Source organism: Alosa pseudoharengus, unplaced genomic scaffold, assembly GCF_046254945.1.
Source record: "Alosa pseudoharengus isolate Yale_2024_CS ecotype anadromous, Long Island Sound unplaced genomic scaffold, YU_APseudo_1.1 YU_APseudo_1.1_scf_16, whole genome shotgun sequence".
Lineage (NCBI taxonomy): Eukaryota > Metazoa > Chordata > Actinopteri > Clupeiformes > Clupeidae > Alosa > Alosa pseudoharengus.
Genome location: NW_027468630.1, coordinates 4,991,527 through 5,005,123, shown reverse-complemented (window position 1 = coordinate 5,005,123; position 13,597 = coordinate 4,991,527). Strand labels below are relative to the sequence as shown.

Here is a 13,597-nt window from a genome sequence, read left to right as displayed (position 1 = left end):
AATTATAATCCTCTTTATAAACTGAGATTAAAACTCAAATTTGGTCCTTGTCTCTCTGATAGTAGCCTAGCCTACGTCATTATGCAGTGACATTTGTCTTTAGGTCTATAGACCCCTTTGTTCAAGTGATGTCAGAGAAAGCATCTTGCATTCAATGTACATTCAAGAGACATGTAAAATTGTTCTGATAGAATGCAAGGAATAGTACACTATATTTGGACATTTGAATATATAAACACATACTAATACACTAATGGCCAAGTTTTCTATAATTTACACAGTCAACAGCCCACAATGGTCTTTTTCAATCGATAATCTTAACAGAGAGCTTACTAAAATTGTATATAGGCACATCCTATATATACATTCCTTTATCCTGTTTAATTATTATATTCATAGACAATGATGATAAATATGACATAATGAGAGCAAGATACATGTGTCATTGCCATTATTTCAATGAACTGTTTGAGCTAAAATAAATACATTTCACATGTCAGATTGGGTCCCTCAGGTTAGTTCATCCCCTGCAGTCCCGTTTCCCTCCCGGTGTACTGCTCGCGTCTCCTCTGTTGCTCTGTGGAAAAAAAAAGAAAAAGATTAAAGGCACCCTCTAGATCAGCTTTCAATACAACCCACATGCTGCACAAGCACAGCACATACCACATAATCACTCAACAGTCTCACTGATCCAGCACTTAGGCCACGCTGGGTAAAGATTACCTTTCAGGAGAATCCCCACCTCCTCGCTCTCCTCCAGCGCCACTGGCCTCACGATCAGAGCAAAGAAGATTGCCACGGCTATCACCTGCAACATTACCATAAGGATTAGCTTCACAGGGAACACTCTCGCTCGCCTGTGAACTGAGGGATACTGGGAATTATGATGATACTCATCTTCGTTTGAGTTCACAGAACCAAACTGTAACAAGAGCTGAACTGGAGATTGATTGCAGGACTACCCAAGTGAGGAGAATGTATTTCTGATATGAAAGGAGAGTATTTGAGAGTTCTCCTCCTCCTAACCTTACCATTCTTTCCCAGCAAGATGGCTGTGACCGTTCCAGGAAATAAATTTTCAGACTACTAGCTGGTGAAGGTCATACCTTAAGTGGCTGCAGGACAAAGATGCTCTGGAAAAGTGACAGTCCGAGGGAGATGACCCATTGAATGGACATCTTCTTCCCGTAGACGAAGCCGTAGAGCAGGGTAAAGAAGGTGGACACTCCACTGATGGAGAACAGCAGGAACCAGCCCACAAACACAAACCACCAGGGGAGCCCACTGCTGGACTTCCTCCTGTGTTCCACAAGCACTGGCCTGGCCGAGAGGGTCAAAGAAACAGGCTCACATGGAGGAACACAGGCAAGTAAAAGTTTACACACACACACACACATACACTCACACTCACACTCACACACACACATGCACACGCACACACATGCACACGCACACACTGGAATTTATCCAAAAGGTAGAGCTAATTAAAGTAATAAAAGTGTGTGTGTGCCTGAGCGTGTGTGTGTATGTGTGTGCCTGTGTCCCACCTCTGAGTGGTGTGAAACATGGCCACCATCTCTGCCTTCTTCAGCAGCAATCCCATCATGCTCCTGATGCACTGGTACTCCTCTGGGCAGGAGAAGGCTCCAGCGCCCAGACGCTCCAGGCGCTCGGACAGGCGGGCCAGGGAGTATAGAACAAAATGGCTGCAGTGGACCCAATGGCAATCGCTCTCAGTCTCTCCTAAGGGACCAAGGGTAAGGACTCAGTAGCAGCAATGCATATCTGGGCGATTCTACCGAATTCGTGCAAATTGCTGTCCCAGACCCTAAAAAGTAATTTAAAAAGCATTTACACAGAAAAATATATGAAGTATGAAGATCTGGGTATTATCTATTAAGAACTAAAACAATAGTTGAGGTAGCATCAAGCTTAATATATATAAAATCATCATGTTTAGGGTACTTTCAATTGAGAGGTGGCTGTCCCAAACCCTAAGGCCTTTCACCTTATCAAAAAAAATATGAAATCATTTTTGTAATTTTTTCCACTGATGTTTTTATAAAGATCTTTTGAATACCTATGATAAAAGCAATCAAAAAAATATATTTATTGCATATTTTTTTCAAAAATCATAAATTATTATGTAAAAAATGTTGTCACACATTTTTGTGTCACAACCGAAACACTGTAAGGTTTAGCCCATAGGATGGTAATGATTTTAGCCACACCCCTCCACTTTGGACCAGGAAGTGTGTGTGCCTCCCTCTCTCTCCTTGCCACATGGTGAGTAGATCAGTGCAATAATTTTTGAGTAAATGCATTCAAAAGTCTCAAAATCAGGCTGGAACATTTAAGAACGTCACTACCGAACACATATTTATTTCAATTAATCAAGTTGTTTTGGTTGTTTTTTTTGAAAATTTTTATTGGTGTATAAATGTTCAGAACTGTGCTATCTAACCATGTGCTGACTAGCATATTTGAGATAGGCTCAAAAATATATTTTTTCGTCACTACCGAAACAGTCACAACCGAAACATGTATTGAAGTTTCGGTTGTGACGAGATTGTTTTGGTAGTGACTAAATGGAACATTAGGTCCTATATTTTGGTAAATCAGTGATATGTCCAATTGCACATTAAATAGAATGCATTTTAGGATATTTAAGACTAGGCCTACAACCTAAAATACAATTTTAGTTTCAATGATTAAGCTAGTGCTATTCATGGGTTTCATCGTCCCTTTCCACAGGTGTATTAGTCAAGCACCATGCACTGTCTAAACATGTCTAACCATAAAAGAAAACAGTGCATTGAGGAACCAGGCGCGACACAATTGTTTTCCTAGTTTTAGGTCAGCGCATTTTATCATTGTTCCGCCAGACACCCATACTGTGTGATCGATGAAAAAAACAGGTGTGGTCAGGCATATGATTACAAATTGCTATTTTGACACCACAAAAAATGATAACACCAAGGAAGATAGGGCTCAAAGAATGTGATCTAAATGGGCATTATTTCAGTTATTTTGAGGGTGCACTGTCAGGAGTCTAACAGCCTGGTAAGACCTAAGCCAGTTTTTCTTGAACAGGGGGTCGGGACCCCCAGGGGGGTTGACAAAAATATGGGAGGGGTCGCGAAATGATTTGCAGAAGGTTTTCAGACCAACATGTTTAAAAACTGGGATATTCAGTAGGCCTAGATATAGGGTTACAGTTCACAGTGTTTCCATAATGTTCCTCCGAATGTGGATGCTTTTTTTACGCAAACTCAAATCTCTATCTGCGCCTCTTGCAACGATAACTTTAAAGATGCTGTGCGTAAGCTTACCACAGGGTTCCCACGGGTCATTGAATTTCTGGAGTATCATGGAATTTTGGAAAGTCTATTCCAGACATGGAAAGTCAGGGAATTTTATCATTTTGGGGCAAAGTCATGATCAGGGAATTTTGAATTCAGAATTGGTGTATATCTGGTTATTAGCTTTACTGCTTGCTTGAGTACTGTAGTTGTGGTTAGGCCAACTTTGTTCATTCAATACCTACATTTATTCATCTCTCGCTCTAAAAAAAGTGAAAAATTCTTGAATGCTACACGACTGTTCTGAAATCTTGTACCCTTCATTATAATAGAAATTTAGTTTTTTGTCAGGGAAAGTCAGGGAAAAGTCATGGAATTTTACATTTCACTTAGAGTGGGAACCCTGTTACCAGTGACAGAACATTATGCAGCCTTTTCTTGCCACAGAACTGCCAGTTATACATTGGATGAGTGCTAATTATCCTTTGGAAAACAATAAATCAGATTGTCAAAGGCTTGGTTTTGATGTTGACATAGCGTACCATTTCTGCCTCTGCCTCCAGTGCCAGTCTTGCAACATTTTCCAAAATGAAACCAAATTTCATTGGCTGGAGAGAAGGGGGTCTCGAGACTTGGCCAATGTTTTTTGGGGTGTCGCCAGTCAAAACGTTTAATAACCACTGACCTAAGCAACAAGTCCCTGGCAACACAATTCAAAGTCTGTGCTGGTGTGCTTAGATGAATGTCCTTAGCATTTTTAACATTCATTGTAATGTTATCGGGGTGTTAGGAAGCAAAGTGCATGAGCGTAGACAGTTCAGACACATACATACTCCATACACCTGGGGACGCTGGTTTGCCTGTGTAATCTGTGTTGTGTTGAACCACGTAGCTCAACCTGTCACTCGTCTGGAAACCCGCAAACAGCAGCACCTCGGATCAGGAGTCGAGCATGCTAGCAATAGCAAAGCAAAAGCCAAGGCTGCAACACTACTCTATAGGCGTCTGCAGGGAGGTTTACCAACATACTGCACACCTACTGTTACACTCCTAAAGCCCCCTAAACCTAAACTCCTGATCCAGGTCATGGTCCAGACCTCCTACACAGTGGACCACCCCTCCACCCTCGTTTTGTTTTCATTGTTGAAATTTGGGAAAGAACCTTGTCTTACATTTAAAAAACAAAAACTGAACTGCGGATTTGCTTAACTACTTGGGCTGTCTGACCGAGTGGGTCAGAGTTTAGGCTGGCTATGGACGAGGCAAACCGGTGTCGCCTGGTTTCAAGCATTCCAACAATAGTTCCATACATACTTTCACATTTTGTTTTGCACACTTTCACATTTGTGTGAGTACCTACAGTAGTAGGGTTATACCTAACAAACATTCATGCTTAAAGGGATACTCCAGCGTAAAAACAACCAAAACAAAATAGCCTTACACTTCGGAGGTAGTGTCCATGGGCATCCTACAGATAAAACCGAAATATTGTAAACTTAAACCCTAGGTCGTTTTTACTTTGAAGTAGCCCTTCAATTAAGGGGCGAGGGACATTAGAACAATCCTTTTGAACAATGCACCTGCCGTCTGATCACTTATTCGGCTGTCAAACTAGGAAAAGTGAACTAGACACTCCTTAGATACTGTACATCTGAACCATATGCTTCAGATCATGCGTCTTAGGTTGTCAAAATAGGGCCCTGAAGGTAACAAATTGAACACTAAAATGAGATCTGGAGGTTATGTGTTCTTTGAGCAATTGTCAACAAGTTAGATACTAATACTTTTAAATGTGACCATTTTTGAACACTTAATAAATCTTTCTTGAAGGATTATAAAACCAAGCATACATTTTCTATCTTGCATCCCATAACACCCAAACTATCCATCAGCTGTTCAGTGAAATATTAAACAGATTTCTTTAAATATATATATATATATATATATAGCTGTGTGAATGAATAATGTATGGGTTAGCTGTGTGGATGGCAGACCTTGCATCACATGAATGACCACATGAATGATGTCCAACGCTGCGGACAGGTCTGCAGACGACTGCAACCTCCCTGCCAGCGGCTTGATTTGGTTTTTGGGGCTTTTGCTGAGCATATTCACCACGTCCTCCGTTTCCTGGTTAAACAGCAGCAGAGTTGTTCAGTTGTTCAGCTGTGTTGAATTTGTAAGATTTATATTCAAGCCTTGAGAGTCATGGAGGGTATGTCAGATAAATTCACACAGCATGCATTAAACATTCAGTTCTAAAAAGAAGATGAAGATCACAGTGAAGCGGCTGAGTGACTCAAGACTAAGATTTCATGAGACACACACACGCACACACTCACATATATACATACACACACACACACACACACACACACACACACACACACACACACACACACACACACACACACTGGCCATCATTTCAAAGTGGACCTTGAGAAGAGTTGGCATGGCAACAGCCACAGCCTTCTGGTTCTGCGTGCCACTCTGCGGGGCCTTTGGCGGCTGGAGGCGTGGCCTGATGCTGCGGAAGATGGTGATTATGAGGATGTTGATGGGGAACATGAGGAGGCCGCTCTCCACACCGATGATGACCTCCGCCCAGGTGATCTCCAACGGACCTGTGTCACAGGAGCATCACGTGCTACAGCGGCAGTTTTAACGGGACCAGCGACATTTGCAGTGGCAACATCTAAGCAAACACTCATCACTGCTGACTGTTCTGGAGTGTTTTCAATATAAAATAAAATATTCCCTATTTGAAATGTTCTCAGATCCAGTGTTATTATGCAAATGTAGTAAAAAAATGATCCATCATGATGAGACCCCTTCATTTTATAGCTCAATCCCAGTCTTCCAGTGTCAGCACCATTTCAATAGTACCGTCCACTCCTATCCAATACAATTGTCCTGTCAGAATACACAGTCTTTTTACCTAAGTACCAAGTTGACCATAGCAGAGGATGACTCACCTATCTGGACGATAACAGGCGAGGTTTCGTCGACCGGAGCCTTCCAGAACATGATGTTGATGGCCATGGTGCAGAGCAGCAGGCTCATGCAGCAGGAGACCCTCTGGGCACGGGTGAAGGGGCTGCGTCGTGGCGGGTCCACGATGGACACCCAGATGTGCTCATCCCTGAACCCGGAGGAGGTGCGCGTCTGGAAGATATTGCTGAAAGGAATGGTGGTTGTTAAAGGTGTGAAGGCAGTTGTTAAATGCGTGAAGGCAGTTTAAAATGTTCTGATCAGCTGCAAGAACGTTTTGCCACTAAACAGAAAGCACTTTGTGTAATTGCATCTAGTGCCTAAATCCACCTGATGGGCATCTAAGATATTTAAAAGTATTGTGAAATACTATATGTGTGGAGCAAATACATTCCACATATCTTTGAAAACATGATATGATGATTCTACAGATTAATGACTAAAATACCACTTACTGCATAACATGACAGGTATTTAATAAATCCTCCAGACCAGTGAACCATGGAACACCATGACTACTTAGCTAGTTAAACTGAGGGTATCCACCTGAAGCTGGCGAGCTCATTTTTCTTGGCTGGGGTGAAGGTCCTCTTGATGAGCTCATCCCCTTTCTTTGAGCTCAACCAATTGTAACACAGAAAGTGCCAGACTTTACGCGTCTGCAGGTCCTGTATGGTGACTTTATTCAGATACCTAACAAGAGGAAGACATATTTTGATTACTGTAATGCAATGCTTCTCATCAACGCCTGGTTTGACGAGCCGATGGAACAGAAGCGCACTGCTGTGTGAGAGCCGATAATGTACTCTGTTCCCCTGTGCAGTCACTTAAGGCACACTGCTCATTAGTGTGTAGCAAACACCTTTCATCAGAGCGCAGCTATAATCAGCTTCATTCACTCGCTAAGCTACTTTCGAGACAAAGGGAGCTGTGTGGGTAAGCAGAACAAAAGGGTGAATGAAATGGTAGGTCAGCTCCGTGACGTTTAAATACCGTCTTGAAATGTCTAAAATGAGTTGAAGTGGCCAAGCTCTTTTCTGGTGAGTGGATAATAGCGTGATAATGTCACTCCCAAAATTCCACCTTTTAAGACTATGAATGAATCATATCACAGATGTATCATAATTGAAAAAAAAGGAAAAAAAACAAGAAAAAAGTATCACATTTAATTTAACTTGAGGCATTATCTTCACGGTGGTCAGAGGAGATTTTAGAAATATAGCTAAGAGGTAAAAGTAGAACACGTTGGAGGCTTTTCAACTCAGGGGGTCTGAAACTAAAGTGGGGTCATTGGGGTTCCTCCTCACCAGGCAGGGTGTCCTCCTGCGTTGTCATGCCAGAGCCGGATGCTCTGGAGCTCGCCCAGGCAGAAGGGTGTGGAGAGCATGAACATGTCCACTCCGCCTCGCTCAAACACAGGCTTGTCCGGGTCAGTGAGATGGTGGGCCTCACTCTCTCCATCCGTCCCTTGAAGGACAATGGACACCTAGGAGACAAGTTAGCACACACATGAAGAAACATCAGCAATATAGTGCCTAATGGAGAAATGATTAGGTTTCTAATCTTCTAGAGCATCTTGTATGTTAATATCAGAAAATCATGCTTAATGTATGTCCTGCTAAAACTGTGACTGTTTTGACTCCATGGTGTCACCAACTTCATTTGAACTTGCAAGTTTATTGGGGATTTTTGTTGTCACACAACACAAATAAAATAAACGCTTATCTGCGATTTTCAGCCTGCATCTTCCTAGGTGCTCACCGTGGCAGAGGTGCCTGCCCCACTGCGATAGCCTGTCTGAATGTGCAGAATGTAATTATAGTTGGCACACGGATGGTTGTCTTCCAGAAGTGTCATCTTTCTCTGAGGAGCACAAATCCGACACGCATCAGAACATTGAATATCCTTCAGTGTGTCTATTTTTAGTGAAGGGGAATGGGGTGGGGGGTGGGTCAGGGTTGAAGCACTATACCTTCCTCAATGCCCGCCGGTCTGCATAGCAGGCCCAGAGTAGAGTCAATATATACAGGCCAAAGAAACAACTCAGCAGGACCACAACCACGTAGTTCTGCGACACAGTGGCAAAGTACTCGTTTATGCGAGACAGGTCGATGTAGTTGGGTGCCACGAAGAAGGAACTCCCGAAAAATGTCAAGTGATTACAGAAGCACTGGGTCAAATTAGGCTTTGTGTTTGGCCCCACCTAGACACACACACACACACACACACACACACACACACACACAGCAACCCTAAATATGTAAAGACGTATGAAAGACAGCATGTTCATATGACGCAAAATAATATTTACTGAGCATCCATAGGTGCTCCATGTGGCATTGTCCTTGTCCCAGAACATGCACTTCGTGGTGAAGATCGTGATTGCGACTTGGAGACCCTCGCTCCAGCTGGAGTTGAGGCTGGCGTTCACAAACCAGGTCCCGTTGATGCTGCCGCGCAGCTCTGGAGTCACTAACCAGCGATAGTTATCTAGTCAACAAAACACCCAACGAACATGAAATAAAGCAGTGACTGATAGAATACAAATAGCACACTGTAGCTCAGACAATATGTATACAGGATTTTAAAAGAGCCTGATCAGTGCAATAAAGCTGATCTGATAACATGGCCAATTAAAATAACACAAATCATTTTGACAATTTAATACCATAAGCAAAGCAAAACCCTAAGTGCAAACGTGAGGGGGTCAGTGCAATGAATCTGTGGGCTGGACACACCACCACATTTGCTGAAGTGATAGAATGAGCATTTGGGCAGGTTTTGCTGTTTGATATTTACTGCCAAGTTTTAGCCACGTGTTTTTCATTGTACCTCTGGAAGTCAAGAAAGCTTCCTTCTTATATGTTGTGTCGTTAGGCGAGGAGCCCTGTGCTAAGAGGAGGCGCAGAATGACCTCCTTGTTGGGCTTCATGGTGAGGACCACTGTTGTGTTCGGGTCTGTGACGTTGAATGAGGTGATGATGGCTATTTCATTGTCAACGTTCATTTCCGTGGTGGGAGGTATTGATGCATTCGGACGAGACAGATAAATCTGTTTCAGGGTGAACATAAATATTAAACCACAATGTGAGCAAAATGGGCTCTTTTATTTCATATATTCATGTATTTATTTTTGGGCCTTATTTAATTCATACATATTTACATTTTAATCATATATGTCTGTTGTATTGTATATTGTCCATAATACTGTCTGTGCTGCTAGAGTGACGCCATCGGCTGGAGACAAATCCCTTGCGTGCGCTAACACCCTCACTTCAGATTCTGATTGAAAAAACAAATGTACCTCAAAAGACTCAGCTAGGTTACTGACGCTGATTTCGGCTGAGCCATTCTTCAGCTCCAGTCCGCTCACGGTCCCGCTGATAGGTTCATCTGAGTCCGTTTTGAATGGGTTTTCCTTGAAGCTGTACATCTAAAACAAACAGCCTGGACCATCAGTTTACTTTCACAAGCACCATGAACAGGGTTTCACCATCATGACAATGCAGCGAATCTCTAACCTCAGTTGTGACAGAGGCATACTTGTCCAAAAATCCAAGTGAGGAGGGCAACTTGAAGTACGTGCCTTCCATCTCTGAACCGATCACCTGATTCTTCAACTTTTCTGGCTTATGACTAAAGAACATGTAGAGAACACAGGTAGCAACCTTCAACAGAAGTGACACATGGGGCCCTTATTTAAGTGATTGGCAAAGTGGGAAATGCTAAAGCTCATTTAAAAATGAGGCCAAATGTATTTGCTAATTTAATAACATGAGCAAGATCCTAAACACAAACAGCAGCTTTTGTACATGTACATGTACAAGACACTTGTGTTGGTGATACTTTGAGTTTGTGCTTACAAACCTGCTGGTATAAATAGTGACTGTTGGAGTGATTATAACAACTTCATTGTTTGGGCCACTACTGCCCCCTGTAGGTGTGACAGCTCCATGTATTTTCAACACCAAAGAAAATATGTCACCATACTGAGAGAGGAACACAACAAAAACAGAACTTCATCACTGGTTGGCCTCATCAAGAAACAGTTCTTTTAACAAATGTGTGCATTTTGATTTAAGATTTCCCTCTTGTTGCAAAACTAAACTACAATGCCCGCAATAGATGAACCGCACAAAGTGATTTTTAGCTTACCTCCTGAACAGGGTTACCTGAGCCTTGCTTACACCGAGACGCCAACTGGGAGAGTATGCCCCCCGTGCAGCTGATGAGCAATTGGATTTGGTTGTCCTCTAGCTGACTGGATTTGCCAGCTGCATCGAGGAGAAGCTCCATATATTGCGTCTGACGGTGTGAAATGAACACGGATGTTACTTAGCCAACATGGTCACCCTGCACCAACACCATGCACCAACACCATGCATGCACCAACACCATGCACCAACACCATGCACCAACACCATGCACCAACACCAACACCATGCACCAACACCATGCACCAACACCATGCACCAACACCATGCACCAACACCATGCACCAACACCATGCACCAACAGTAGCCTACACAGGAAACAATGCAATGGTCATACCATCTTGCTATGTGGGGGTCCTTCTGCCATTGTCTCTAGCGTGTCTAGGAAGTTAACGGCTGCCTGTCAGGAATAAGGCACAGGACATTCATGTGGCAGTAATGCAGAACAACAAAGGATGTGAGAATGTCTTAATGAAATCTGACCTCTAGGAAAGCATCAAGGTCATCCATTCCTAGCTTTGACGACATTGTACTCAAAATATTGTCAATTTCTGCCAAAAGAGAAAGAGGAGGTGGATTAATGTTTTGCCTATAATAAAAACAAAGCAGAAAGTGTAGGCTACATTTCTTAATAAAAAAGCTAAACTGACATCACTGACCATTATAGGTGTTCCGCTTGGCTCTGTGAGTTGATCTCTGACGAGTGTTGTTCTATAAGGATAAACAGTGATTTGTGTGATCTTAATAGTAAAAGCAAAATCACCAACAACTGCAATGCATGATTGTTTCATAAATATACAACTCACAGCACTCTGAAGTTGTATTGAAGGTTTCAGATCTATGAGGACAACAAAAAAATTTTTCAAAAGATTCTCTGTGAATATATTTGTTATGTCTTATTATTGTTGTTGTGCAACATGTTGCTTTGTACGAGTTAAGTGAGATCTGATGCATGGTACATTACAGAATAGTATTATTCAGAAAATATCATACCTAGTTGACAGATGTATGAAAGGTTCATGGTGCAATACTGCGTGGTTGCCAGTTTGAATGGATCCATGACCACGTATGAGCAGTAGTAGGATGTCTTATTCAAAGTATTCACCACTGATATATATATATATATATATGAAAACAATTTTAAAAACACTTGAATCAATATAACACAATATGAAAATATTATGATGCAATTCTTTTCAAATCCGCTTTTAAATTTTAGGACACCCCTTACTCCTGCCAAAATGTTATTTTATTAGAGCACATGAGAAAGGATGGATGAGCATGCATTTGCATCAGATGCTTTGCTTCTACTTCAGACAGTGGAGCTGAGTCAGACTGCAGCTGTTGTGATTTTCTTACCAGGTGCTTCCTCCTCTCTCCCTCGCAAGACTTTCTTCCCAGTAGATTCACCTGACAAATACAAAGGGAATCAATTTGTTAAGAAAAATCAATAACCTAAAGGAAAGATAGAGTTTTTTTAAAACATTATTTTTTTTATCAAAGAAGTGCATGATTTGTAGCATGATCGCAGGTAATGAATGCATTCTGAAGAATGGAGAAAGCACTGGAACACTCTCAGAAACAGAGTTGTAGAGCAGTGTTTGAATAACTATACCAGTGCCAGTAGTTAAGGTTATGAATGGTATGTCAACAATGTTAGATTTATAATAACATTGATACTAATAATACTGCTACAAATAACAATAATAAGTAATACGTAGGTACATAGTAATAATGGCCTACCAAGTGGCAAACACAATAAATTGAAACTGCCCTGCTGTTGTATGCATGATGACATACTGTAGACATTGAATGGTTTGGCACAGAACTAGATGATGGTGAAATAGATCTATCTACACTCTATCTACACAGTAAAAGGGCTTGTTTTATAAGGGAGTTATTTCACATTCAGACATTTGACAATACAATTACTTGTGTGTGTGTGTGTGTGTGTGTGTGTGTGTGTGTGTGTGTGTGTGTTATATTCTTCAAAATTCTTCATCATCTTTTCCTATGACGTGGTGGCACAAAATACAGTCAATAGTATGTGTAGGACCGTGGAAATGACTGGGAAATGTCATGATTATTCCAGTCATCCCTCTCTAAACTGGTCTGACAGCCAACCTGCAGATCGTGATATGTTCAGTGGTGACCTGCCCATCACAATACACTTCTTCTTGGCCTCATAAAAACAACACTTTTGATACGTCCAGACGCCCCTTCTCACCCTAAGTGACCCTGACAAATGACAACTGCAGTTTATATCCCAGTACTATGGCGTAGTCCAGTAAACACTCACACTCCGTCTTCAAAAAAGTCCTCTGCCTGTGATGAACACTGTCAGTCGATTTATATAGGAGTCAGGACGTCCACCTGCCAAGTCACTTTACGTTGTCCTTATTTCTCAACTGCTCTATTTATAACTACAACTAACCATAACCAACTACACAACACACCAAAACAGGATTTTTTTGTCACATTAATTAAAATATCATGATCACCATCATCATCACCATCACCATCATCATCATCACTATCACTATCATCATCATCATCATCATCATCACTATCATCATCATCATCACCATCATCATCATCATCATCACCATCATCATCATCATCATCACTATCATCATCACCATCATCATCACCATCATCATCATCATCATCATCATCACCATCATCATCATCACCATCATCATCACTATCATCATCATCATCACCATCATCATCATCATCATCACCATCATCATCATCATCATCATTATCATCATCATCATCATCATCATCATCACTATGGCCATCACCATTACTCACCATTTAATGGATTTTCCTCATATCTGCCCATCAGGCTCTTGCCTACCCACCAAGCCTCTGATCTCCTGCCCCTTGCCACAGTCATGTCCTGCAGAGCGTCTCTAGTCGGACAGCTCAGGGCCCGAAGAAGCCGTCCTCCCCGTTTCTCACAGGCACCGTTGGCCTTGGTCCAGGGCATCGCCTTGGAAGAGAACTCATAAACCACATCATTGAATTCAGTCCTTGGCTTTCCTGTATAGGAATATGACTGCTCAGCACACGCGCTTCCATCTG

At 41.9% G+C, this 13,597-nt stretch overlaps 1 protein-coding gene across 1 annotated transcript; it reads right to left on the bottom strand.

Moving 5' to 3' along the window:
• Positions 1-515: 515 nt before the first annotated feature.
• Positions 516-9,920, bottom strand: LOC143126065 (polycystin-1-like protein 2). The gene is made up of 15 exons (XM_076287985.1): positions 9,815-9,920; positions 9,598-9,726; positions 9,126-9,345; positions 8,605-8,783; positions 8,266-8,496; positions 8,055-8,156; positions 7,601-7,779; positions 6,840-6,986; positions 6,278-6,480; positions 5,739-5,926; positions 5,297-5,432; positions 1,548-1,743; positions 1,107-1,320; positions 724-808; positions 516-577 (listed from the first exon to the last, which is right to left on the bottom strand). Exons 1-15 carry the CDS (start codon positions 9,884-9,886, stop codon positions 516-518), a joined length of 2,343 nt encoding a protein of 780 aa, XP_076144100.1. The 5' UTR covers positions 9,887-9,920.
• Positions 9,921-13,597: the final 3,677 nt, after the last annotated feature.